General features: G+C 50.2%; 1 protein-coding gene across 1 annotated transcript in view; it reads left to right on the plus strand.

Annotated features, from left to right (window-relative positions):
• Positions 1-12,468, plus strand: part of Itgb5 (integrin subunit beta 5) — a 113,036-nt gene that overhangs the window by 77,705 nt on the left and 22,863 nt on the right. Inside the window, exon 10 of the mRNA XM_055625047.1 lies at positions 7,559-7,988. Coding sequence (XP_055481022.1) covers positions 7,559-7,988 — 430 coding nt within the window. The remainder of the gene's footprint in view (positions 1-7,558; positions 7,989-12,468) is intronic.

Raw genomic sequence — 12,468 nt, forward strand, 5'->3', positions numbered from 1 at the left:
TCTTTCTTTCTTTCTTTCTTTCTTTCTTTCTTTCTTTCTTTCTTTCTCTTTTTCTCTCTCTCTCTCTCTCTTTCTCTCTCTCTCTCTCTCTTTCTCTCTCTCTCTCTTTCTTTTTTTTTTTGAGACAGGTCTTCTCTGTGTAGCTTTGACTGTCCTGGAACTCACTCTGTAGACCAGGCTGGCCTCGAACTCAAAGAGATCCCCCTGCCTCTGCCTCCCAATAGTGGTTTCTTAATCAAGATGAATTAAGAAGAAACAGTCTTGTTGAAGTCTTGGAGTTTAAGGAGATAACGTGGGGCTGGTGAGATGGCTCAGACTTGCTGCCAAGTCTGATGATGACCCAAGTTTGATCCCTGAGATCCACCTTATGGAAGGAAAGAACCAACTCCCACAAGTTGACCTCAGAACCGCACACATGGGCACCCCATGTCCAGATTCAATAGCAAATAAATATAAGAATAGAACAAGACAGGCAGTTCTGAAAATGGCAGGAGGTGGGCAAGCACAAATAGGAAAAGATCACGTGAGTGTAGATCTCTGCGTGGGGTGTATGGTGCGGTGACACTTGGCATGAGCAGGCAGGCAGATTTGTGGCTTGTAAACGTGCTTTCAGTAAGGGGTGGCTTGACAGAGGCTCAGGACATGTATTGTCCACTTGTGTTTATTTACCGTTAGCAGACCTGTTTATCAAATATGGGAAGGTCAGCCAGGCGCAGTGGAGAATGACTTTAATCCCAGCACTCGGGGAGGCAGAGGCAGGAAGATGGCTGTGAGTTTGAGGCCAGTATCATCTACATAGCGAGTCCAGGACTACACAGAGGAACCCTGTCTTGAAAAAAAGAAAAAAAAAAAAAAAAAAAAAAAAAGCAAAATAACAAATATGGGAGGATCACAGAGATGGAGCAGACAGCTTCTCTTGTAAAACAGGGAAACTAAAATTTAAAAATAGTGTCTAAAACTAGGTTATGCTTCATTAATTATAGTTAGTACCTTCTATTTAGAATATTAATAGGACAGAGGGAATGTAGTCTTGATACTGGTTTTGTTTGGTTGTTTTTGTAAGGTAGACTCTCATGCACAGTGAGTTCCGGGCTATATAGTAAGACTGTGTCTGAAAAAAAACAAACGGCATGCCAAGGGCAGGTGAGGTGGCTCAGAGGGTCAGAGCCCTTATTGTCAAGCCTGATGGACCACTTGAGTTCGGTCCCTGGGAGGAGAGAACCTACTCTGCCAGTTGTCCTCTGATGTGCACATATGTGCCAGACATGCTTCCCGGCCGGACCCCGTGCTCCACCAGAGTAAAGAACCGAAATACGAATGTAATACAAAAATGTCCAGTGGTGTGCCAGTTGGGGCCGTGTTAATAGGCGACCTTTGGAACCCCAGAGGTAATGGTACCCACTCTTCCTTTCTGCTCACACTGCTTGTGGTTGTATGGTGGAGTCTTTTGAGAAGCGAAAGTGACAAGCAGTTGTCACTATGAATTGACTAGAAGCAGACAGCAAAAGAACTGGGGCTTGTTGAGAATGCCACCTTGAGTCAGAGTGGACCTGAAGTCTGTTCGTGCCGCTTTAAAGAAACAGGGAAATTGCAAGGATAGAACTTTTGGAGTCCTTTGTGGAATACAGAGGAAACACATTTCATCCCATGAGGGACAGGAAACAGGCTAGACCGCAAACATTTCTGTGTTTCCCTCTTAGTTTCTCTGTGAGGAAGACATTGTCACCCTTGTGACAGACTGGGGGTCCTAACATACAGAATTAATGATGTTAAAGTGCCAAGGTCAGGCTTTCTGCTCTGTAGCCCGCACCCCACACCACTCTGACACCCATGACCTGTTCTGCCATATGCATCCAGAGGACAAGACTCAGGACAGCCTGGCGATGGACTGGAACCTTCACCAGAGAGCAGTCCCTCTGCGTCCTTGTCATGTTGAGCTTCCGCAGCCATCATTGGTTGCGACAGAATACCATGCTGCTGATGGGCAGCCTGGGACTCAAGAGTGGGAGTAACCTGCTCAAGCTCACCCAGATTAATTCCTCTTACTAATCATAGCCTCCTCGTCCCAGGCAGCCATGTTAGCCACCTGTGCTAACTTACAATGCAGCCAGTTGGGACTTGCTACTAATTTATTTGTTTGTTTGTTTATTTATTTCTTCTTTTTAGCATTTACTTATGTGTGTTGCATGTGGGGGTCATAAGACAACTTGCAAGAGTGGGTTCTGTTCTATTGTGTGGGTCCCAAAAATTGAACTCAGGTCCTCAGGCAGAACAGCAAGTGCCTTTACCCGCTGAGCCCTCTAGCCAGACCCTGATTTCTGTCTCTTACGGCAGCTTTGCAGTTAGCTATATTTCTCCACATTAATGTGTGAAAATCTGAGGCCCAAAGAGGAGCCTGGGAAACTGGCCCCAGGTCCCACTGCCAGTGAGCAAGCAGGCAGCAGGACCCAAATCGCTAACAAAGCCACAGCTCAGGCCTTCACTGTAGGCCTCAGGCACAGGGTACCGAAAGCTTCAGAGGCAGGGGGTGGGATCATTGCCGCTTAGGCTCCAACTCACTGTGCACAGCTCTTATTTGTTCGGCTGGGGGAGCCCAGGAAATCAGTTGTCCGGAAATCAGAAAGAAAGAAAGGGGGAAAAAAAAAGATTTCAAATGGAAACTTTCCTCAGCATTGAGAAATCTCTGCTGTGAGGGGATGATTTTCAGCACAGTTGAAGCAGTAATGAAGACGGTGCTTGTGGCCCATTTTTCTTTGGGATCCAGTGGCTCTAGCCCTATGGAAATAAAAGCAGGTCTCCAGGCAAGCCTTTCCACCAGCCCTTTATCTTCTCTCTGTCCCAGTGTTGTCCCGATGTCCAAGGGCCACAGTCACATGGCCCCTCTGGCAAGAGCTGTGTGGGTTTTGTTGTCTGTGTGTAGACGGCTGCACAGAGCTGTTCTTTTTCTCTGCTGGGTGTGCCGGGTATCCACCATGGTCATGCAGATCACAAGAGTAGTTCTTTCTGGACTGTGTGAGCCCAGTACCATGAGATGTGAGGTCTGTCTGACGAATAAGAATAATTTTAAGGGGCTCGAGTAATGGGCTAAGGATTAGGGTGCCCTAGCACCCACGTTGGGTGGCTTACACATGCCCGTAACTCCTGCTCCCAGAGATCCAGGACCAGCTTCTGGATGCTTGAGGGAACCTGCTTCACATATGCCCACACCCACTTAGATACACATAATTTAATTAATTTACTACTTTAGGTTTTTTCAGGACAGGGTTTCTCTGTATAGCCTGGCCATCCTGTAACTCACTCTATAGACCACGCTGGCCTCAAACTCAGAGATCCACCTGCCTCTGCCACCTGAGCTCCTGGACTAAAGGTGTGTGTCCCCATATCTGACTTACGCATAACTTTGAAAAATAGTCTTTTTTTTTTTTTTTTTTTTTTTTTTAAGACTTTAAGCTAGAGCCTGGAGTGGTGGCACACACCTTTAGTCCCAACACTCAGGCCAGTGAGTTTGTGAGTTTGAGGCCAGCCTGGTCTACAGAAAGAGAGAGTTCCAGGACAGCCAGGGCTGTCTCAAAAAAACAAATCTAAAACTAAGGTCAGGGCATTGTGGGTAGAACTCCAGGGAAACACATGCACTTGAGAGGGCATACAGAGTATGTTGGCGGGGGGCTGTATTGACCAGTGGCCTCAATTCTTTTTTACAGAGGTGTGTGGGTGTGTCTGGGAGTGTCCTGTGCTTCCTCCCATTTGTGAGGCCGAGGGGGTGCATTTCCAAACAGCATCCTTGTGACACTCCTAAGAGGCCTCTGAAGGGAGGCTTTCTCTTCCTCCTGCCTGAACCGTGCTCTCCCAAGAGCCTACATCTCAGTTTTGGCAGCAACTCAGCGCCTAACACAGGGATGTCCCAACTTGCTGGTGACTGTGCAGAAATGTACTGTTTGGTAAATGGTTACGTGCTGGCGTTCTGCTCACCAGCCTGCAGAGGTGAGGAGGGAGGGGCGTAGAGTCCAGTAGACGGGGTGACTATGCAAGTGAATCTTCCCGGTAAGCAAGGAAGGACGGTCTGGCAACAGAGCTGTGGGAGCTGAGACACAGAGGGAAGGTGGGGTCCCCAGTAGTGAGAAACCCTGCCTTACAAGGTGGTGGGTGAGGTGAGTTTGCTAGGGAATAAAAGCACCGCCCTTTGTGGTGGGTGGGTGGATGGGAGTATCAGAGAGCCGCAGAGATGATAGTTGTAGGCTGACTAAGGAATAATAGCTGGCCTACACCAGAAGGACAATTGTGTCAGACTTAAGGGCCCAGCTGGTCCTTGACAGCAGGTTCTTTTCTGGATGTCACAAGTTAGGAAGGATAAGGGACATGTCAGGGGATGGTGACAGTCCAGGCAAAGGCTCTGAGGCTCTAGGGCTAGGAAAACAGTTCATCTGTCAACAGGTACTTCAGGGTCTAGCCTGGGGACAGCAGTGCAGTCTGTTGGGTTGGGGCCGGCACTGGGACAGGTGGGCTAAGTCGACCTCACTTCTAATAATCGCAGCTTCTTGAGAAGGTGAGGGAGAGGCAGGCAGTAGCTTACGGTCTCTTCCAAACAGAGGTGGTTCTGTGGCTAAGAAGCAGGAGACTTGACAGTAGAGGAAGCAAGGAAGTCCTGGACGAGAAACCATCCTTAAGTTAAAACCCAAAGCCCTGAACCAGATTCCCTTCTCTAAGTTCTTAGGTGGTCCTCTAACAAACCCCCACCCACCCGGGGCCATTCGCCAACAAGCCTGACCGGGTTGACCTACGCCCTGGGAGCTGGTGTTCTTAGAAACTGGCTTTGACAAATCAGTATGCAAGTAAGTGGCTGGCTGTCCAGCTAGCGTTAGCACCCAACACAAAGGGCCCAGTGAGCTACTGTCACAGCTTCTCACGACATTACCCCGCTTCCCCCCCCCACACACACACACACCCCTGCTCTTGTCCGATCCTCTGGGCCCGGGGTTTGGGCCTACTCAGCTTTTTGTTTATTGAGATCTGAATGGACTTGGCATCTGCAGAACCCTGGAGGTGGGGGGGTCGGGTCTGGGCACCCCATTTGAAGGGTGGGCTTCCATTGGAGAACTCAAACCATCCCAATGAGGTTGAACCACCAGTCTGGCCAGGATGGCTGCGACATCAGTGCCCTTCCTCTAGACTGAGTCTTGGAATAGGAGCCTGGAAAGTCTCCAGGACCTGGGGAGCCCTCAGTATCAGTGCTGATCCCGAGACCTCGGTCACCAAGGGAGGGAAGCCAACAAGTTGTGTCCCAGTGCCTTCTAGGATCTGGGTTCTTTGCTGATCCAGTGGGGGGGGGGGGGTAGTGAGCAAAACAGACTTACTTGCTGTCCTGACTGCCTTTTTATAGCATTCCTGTGTCCAGCAGGAGCCAAAAGCTAGTGGCTGAGACAGACAATGCCCCTCTCAGGTTATCAGTGAGTCGGCTGCAGGCCGGGCAGATAGTACCTCCTCTGGATGGAAGCCTGGGCTGATAAGGGTCAGAGAAGGGGAAGCCAAGCCCTTGTCTTAGCCAGGCAGACAGAGTTTCCGTGTCCTGGCTCCACCTCACAGGCCCCAACACTTCAGTTTATCCTGGTACATGTGGGCAAGGCTAAAGAGTGTCCCTTTCTCTCTTCCTCCCTCTCTCTCTCTCCTTTTCTCCTTCTCTCTCCCCCCTCTCCTCCCCTTCCTTATCCTCCTCTCTGCTTAATTCCTTACTTTCTCCCTTGACAAAGATGGGTCTGCATTGTGTTCACCGGAGTCTCAATAGCCGAGTGCCTTTGGCTTTTGCAGCATGTCATTCCTTTGCAGTTAATTAAATTTCTGATCTCCGGTTTTTCATTTACCAGGCACAGGAAGTAGCAGCTTTGCACAAAGTCACAGAGAAGGAATGACATCAGGCTCCCTAAGGCTCTGTTTTCCTGAATTCTTTAAGGCCCCATAGATAACTTTGCTTAGGCTCAGCCCTCAAGCCCTGTCTGTGTGCTAGCTCAGCACACTCCCTAAGGCAGAAAGCTTCAGAGAAGCCTGTGACCATCACTTTGGGAGCAGCCACCATGCTGTCTCTGAGCCAGGCTACCATACTTTATATAATTTTATTTTATTTTTTTAACCTTTAAGAGACAGGGTTTCTCTGTGTAGCCCTGGTTGTCCTGGGACTTGCTCTGTAGACCAGGCTGGCCTCAAACTCACAGATCTCCACCTGCCTCTGCCTCCCAAATGCTGGGATTAATGCCATCAATCAACCTTCTATCCATATCTTTGTATGAGCACAAACTGTTCTCCTACCTAGGAAGAATGTGCTAGGAGAATGCAGGCCTGTTCTAGGTGAACACAACCCCTATTTGCTATGTAACCAGACAAGTTCAAATCCCTCTGATATCACTGGCTCCCTTGAAGGGGAGACCGCCATGAAAGCCTGTGAAGGGTTGGCTTACATGGCTGCCCAGCCAGCGAATTCTGAACCCCAGAATAATCTGAGGTGTCCTGGAAATAGACACTGGCTCAGATATAAGGGGCACTTGGAGGTGTGGCCAGGCATGTCTGCTTGAGAAGGGGATCCCCACTTCCAGAGGGGTGCGTCTTGGTGAGGTTCCTTCACCCTTCACCTGCCTATCTGCGTTTCTGTGGAGTTCTCAGGGCTTGTAATGAGGCACCAGTGTGGATCCCGCCCCACACAGCTCCTTCATCTGAAGAGGGAGAGGCAGGCGAGGTGTGGCATCATGTTCTGATACCTAAGAATCAAAGCCAGCCTCCTCCTAACCTCTCGTTCCCTCCAGGCTTGTGAGCAGCTTACAGACCTGGCTCCTGTGGTGTCTGTCATCTGTCACCCTGCTAGGTCCTCCTTGCTGTCCGCTTCCAAGGCAGCCTGTAAGGAACTCTTCCCTAATTTTTTTTTTTTTTTGAGTGCCTCTGTGTGTGATAGTTTTTCAGGAAGTGGGTGTCCTTTACAGCCGCAGGACTGTGGGCGGATTGGGCAAGATATAGCCCTGAGGACCATTCTTGCAGGGAACTGGAGCTGGAGCGTGAGAGGGGACATCCAGGTGTGCCATCCTTCCCCTTCTCCAACAGAGAAGGAACCCTCTGTGTCAGGTGGCTGCTCTCTGCCAGGTGCTGCTACCATACCTCAGCATCCAGCCAGGCCTGGCACGGAGAGTAAATGCTGGTTGAACGAATGGCTTCTGAGACGGGAGGAGAGACTTGTACGGTGGCGGGGATGGGACAAGGATGGGATAGAAGCAGGGATAAAGAGGAGAGTGGGAGCCGGGCAAACCTCACTCCTCATGCGTTTACTCTGGGTCTGAAAGTTGATGAGAATGGATGGTGAAGTCTCTCTCTCGGCCAGTTCCTACTGAATATTAGCATAACCAACTGCTCTTCTCCATGAAGTAGCTGGGATGGTTGACGCGCTGTCTCTCCCTAGCAGGGTTCCGCCTCTGTGCTGGACAGGACAGTACTCCTAAGGGCGTGTATCTGGCCAGACCCCTTGGGGAATGGGAGCCCTGGCTTGCTATGGCTATGATACGATGTTTCTTCTCCTTCTCCCCAGGCGTCCTTTGAAGTATCCGTGGAGGCTCGGAGCTGCCCCGGCAGACACACGGCCCAAGCTTTCACCTTGAGGCCCGTAGGCTTCCGCGACAGTCTGCGGGTGGAAGTCGCCTACAATTGCACGTGCAGCTGCAGCACAGGGCTGGAGCCCAACAGCACCAGATGCAGTGGGAACGGAACATATGTATGCGGGCTGTGTGAGTGTGACCCCAGTTACCTGGGCACCAGGTGCGAGTGCCAGGAGGGGGAGAGCCAGAGCGGGTACCAGAACCTGTGCCGGGAGGCGGAAGGCAAGCCCCTGTGCAGCGGCCGCGGAGAGTGCAGCTGCAACCAGTGCTCCTGCTTCGAGAGCGAGTTCGGGAGGATCTACGGGCCCTTCTGCGAGTGTGACAGTTTCTCCTGCGCCAGGAACAAGGGCGTCCTGTGCTCAGGTAGGCCCCCAGACCCATTCATACCTGCCTTTCTCGGGGTGGCAGTGGAAAGGGACCATGCCTGTGGCGAGCCCTGTCTGCCTTCCCCCCTCGTGTTCCAGAACCTAAACGCCGAGCCTGAAGGAGCCTGCTGTGGGCCAGTTCTGGCAGGTCTTGCCTGGGCAGTATGTCTGATGGGTAGGGGTTGGCCGTGGAGATAAAGCATGGGGTAGGGGTAGGGGACATGTGATGAAGTAGTGTGGTGGGAGATGACCCAGGGTGACCCCATGGAAAGCACACGTGGTAGGCTTACTTACCCAGGTGGGGAGGAGAGGGGCCTTCCTTTCTATGAACAGAGCTCCTGTGAGACACATTTGAGCACACCTCAGGGGATGGCAGAATTGAAATGTTCAGAATCGTTGTGCCAAGTGGGGGACGTAGGGGTGTCACGTGGAGAAATTGGAATCCTTATGCAAACCCTGACGGGGAGCAAGGCCACCATCAGAGTGATGATGCGCCATTGTTAGCGAGATGGCTCCCTCTAGGTTCACGGGAAAGGGGGGCTGTGGAGCTGCAGAGGCGGAGTTGTGAGAAATGAGGCCAAATGAAGTACCCAGCACACGCCTGGCTCTCTAATGGGTCCAAGCCGTGCTCCTGGGAGCTGACAGTACCTGGCTTAAAGAACTCCAGCATGGTGGGTGGAGTTTCTACTCTCCTTAGTCACGGCAGCTGCCCTGGAGTAGCAGTAGTAGTATCTTACAGTGTTTTCCTCTTGAAATCAGGAGTCGGATATAGCCCTTGGGAATGTTTTTGCTCCAGAAGGCTCTTTAGCCTGTGTTGTCCGGAGGCAGATTTGCCCGTGCAAATCCATCTGCACAGTTTAATATCCAGACACTTGGCTTGTCTTGGACATTGGTTTTCTCATCTCTAAAACGGGGCCAGCATTGCTTGCTTCTGTGTTCCTTTGGGAGTGGAAGGAGACGGTACAGCCTGAGTGAGCACGGAGCCTAGCGGGCACAGGGCAGTTGGTACAGGATGTGTGAGTGGATCTCTGAGGGACAAAACCTAACATTTGGGGGATCCTGAGGCTGAGTAAACACACTTTATTGTCCACCCACCAGAACCCACAGTTCTGAGTTCATCTTACGCTGAGGAGTTCTGCCAAAGCGTGTGTCTGAAGGTCCCCTGGTGGCCTTTCTTTTCCCTTCCCCCATCTAACCCTGTGACCTTAAGACACTCATGGGCCATGGATTGAGAGAACAGGGCGGTACCAAGATCTGAAGGTCCAGGTGAACAGTGCACCAGCTCCCTGACTTCCTAAGACGGGACGTCCCGTTCTCTCCCACCCCCACTCCAACACACCAAATTACACTCAGCCCTTAAAGAAAACTTGGGAAATAGGAAGTTGATGGAAACGTGGTCAGGCTATGCCGTGTCTCTCTGTGGTGAGGATTGATGGAGACCATCTGGCAAACCAGTCAAGGGGCCCCTTCCTTACTTCACGTGCAACCCCCTCTGCCCCACCCTCTTTGTTGTCAAGGGCACTGCTTTTCCAGAGAGCGGGAGGGTTACTCTTAAATCTGGAAAGTTCTGAATGGTAGACAGCAGCGTTTAAAATCACCCGTGCTTTCATCACTGTAAGTGGTCAGTCTCTTTCCTTCCAAACCATTCCCGATGTCAGCATCTGTGTCTGAGCGTGAGTCTGAGTCTTGTCATTCTCCCTCCCTCTCCTCCAGAGAGGAACTTGAATTACTTTAGTAAACTGCTGATTAGAACGATTTGGCTCTTCCCTGTCCACCCCACTCGCTCTTCCATCTCTTCCCTCTAAAAGCCACACTAGTTGAAACGTCGGAGCTCTCCAGGTCTTACTGGAGAAAGGTGTTTCTGCACTTAGATCACTGTTGAATTTGTTTGTTTAAGACGAGCTTGAGGCAAACGTGGCTCCAGACAGGGCTTAATGACACATGCTCTGACAGGGAGGGGTGCCTCGCGCTGCTTGTCTGTCAGACCATCTGGCTCCTTCTGGACACAGCCGAGCAGCGGTGAGCCGTGCCTTTCTCCAGTCACAGGGTCCCCGTGGCCAGCCCGAGCTATCTCCCGGGAGCTGCACACACTGGTTGGGGTTCTTGGGGTGGCTGCTCCATTTGGGGTTTTCGTGGGAGAGCAGCCTGCTTCCTAAGGACTCTGTTCCTGTAGATGCTGACTCGGGCTCTCTAACCAGCAACCTCAGCATTCTCTGGCACTTCTGCTTTCCCTTGGCCCCTGCAACCCATCCTGGAAGTGGGTTGTGTGGTTGAGGTCTTCTGTCTTGGGGGCAGGGTGCTGGGCCGTGTAAGAAGTTGCTGAGACAGTTAGGGCCAGATTCGGTGGCGACACCAGATGAGCTTGTTCCTTGTATCGGGTGCCTCCTCTGCAGGGTTTGCAGTCCTTGACCCCTGCTGAGAGAGGCGGGGGGGGGGGGGGGGGATGAGTAGGGGGATGTAAGAGACTGCGTGTTGGGAGAGGTTTTTCATCCTCAAAATGAGCAATAAAGCGAGCAAGACCGGGTCTGGAAGCAATTGAGCAGTTGTTACTGATCTCATGACACATCATCAAGGGACCGCGTGTGCGCCCAGGACTCTTGCTGTGCCTCTCCTCTGGTCTCCAGGAGAAGCAATTTACACAATAGTTCTGTCCCCAAACCATTTCCATGTGTAACGGGAGTTTTATGAGGCCCTTAGGAGGGCTTCTATTCTTCTGATTCTTGGGAAGTGTTGACCCTTCAAAGGTTTTTTAAAACTCGAGGAGAGGTCGGGGTCTCTTCAGTTATTTTTAATGCAGCGAAGGAGACTCAGTCAGACTTTGTGCGGCCAGTGATCTGTGTCCCTGTCAATCATCTCCAGGGCTCCCCGTCACTGTCGAGATTTTACATTTACTAATGTCAGGGCAAGCCTACCTCTTGGGTCCCATAAAAATGGGGAAATTTAAAAATCTCAATTGTAAAATTTTGAGCGGAACCTTTTTAGTCTACGACCGTGAGGCCCCCCCCAAAGTACATTGTAACAGGGTTGAGTGATGCGCATCCCACTTCTGTTATGTGCTAGATAATGGGGGACCAGAGCACACCTGTAGTTCTTTCCCGAAGATGGAAAATGGAGCATGACACTTTAGGCATCTTTCCTAATAAGCCAGATCCAGCATCCACAAACAGAGCCTGGGGTTGCTGATGGTTCTAGGTAAACTTATAGTTTTTGTCAGGCCTCTGTAGCCAAAACAGCTACTGTGAGTAAGGCTCAGCTCTAGCTACTGTGAGTAAGGCTCAGCTCTTGGTTTCTTACTTCTTGCCATGACAACATCATCCAGGTATGTCCAAAAGTATTTCTCAATTCACAGAGATTAAGTAGGGCTTCCAAAAATAGCCTCTCAGGGACAGATAGTTTGCATTCTAAAAAAAAAAAACAAAAGTAGGTAGGAGGGTGAGTGGGTGAACCATGGGCAGAAGGGCAATGGTGGGAACTATTCCTCTAAAAGTAGTAGAGTCCCCACTTTAAAAGATGGTGTGCTTAGCCAGGTGTGGTAGCACACACCTGTGATCCCAGCACTCTGGGAGGCAGAGGCCAGCCTGGTCTACAAATAGAGTCCAGGACAGCCAAGGCTACACAGAGAAAACCTGTCTCAAGAAACAAAAACGAAACAAAATATTACAAGGGTGATCAGAAATGTCAGAATCAGGCATAAGATTGCACATCTTTAATCCTGGCACTGCAGCAGAGTTAAAGATCAGCTTGGTCTGCATGACAAATTCCAGACCAGCCAGGCCTACATAGTAAGACCCTGTCTGTTTAAAAAATGTATTTGTTTGTTTATTTAATTTTGTGTGTGTACGTGCCTTTGTATATGTATGCGCATTGGATTCCTTGGAACTGGAGTTACAGATAGTTGTGAGCTGACATGTGGGTGCTGGGAATCAAACCTGGGTCCTCTGCAAGAGCAGTGAGCGCTCTTAACCACTGAGTCATCTCTCCAGCCACTAGAGTTACCCTGACTTTTCAAAAATATGCCCTGCTGTTCTTAAAGATTCTTTCCTTCCTTCCTTCCTTCCTTCCTTCCTTCCTTCCTTCCTTCCTTCCTTCCTTCCTTCCTTCCTTCTTTCATGTTGCTGTTTGTTTTTCGAGAGACAAGGTTTCTTTGTGTAGACTTCCTGAAACTAGATCTGTAGACCAGACTGGCCTCAAACCCACAGAGATCCACATGCTTCTGCCTCTCTGGTGCTGGAATTAAAGGTATATGCCACCACCAGCCAGTACTCTTATAGATTTCTTTAGAGATTTATTTTCACACTCAAAATCTGTAGCCTGATGATTATTCTGAGGCTTTGGTCACTGCTATGTCGTCTATGGTTGCATTGAAATTTACATATTTTATAAATATTGTATTACATTTATTACATATACTATGGTGTTTTAGGGAGGCTCTGTGTGTGTGTGTGTGTGTGTGTGTGTGTGTGTGTGTGTGTGTGTGT

The sequence above is a fragment of the Psammomys obesus genome, unplaced genomic scaffold (genome assembly GCF_907164565.1).
Source record: "Psammomys obesus unplaced genomic scaffold, mPsaObe1.curated_primary_1811, whole genome shotgun sequence".
In the NCBI taxonomy this organism is placed as follows: Eukaryota; Metazoa; Chordata; class Mammalia; order Rodentia; family Muridae; genus Psammomys; species Psammomys obesus.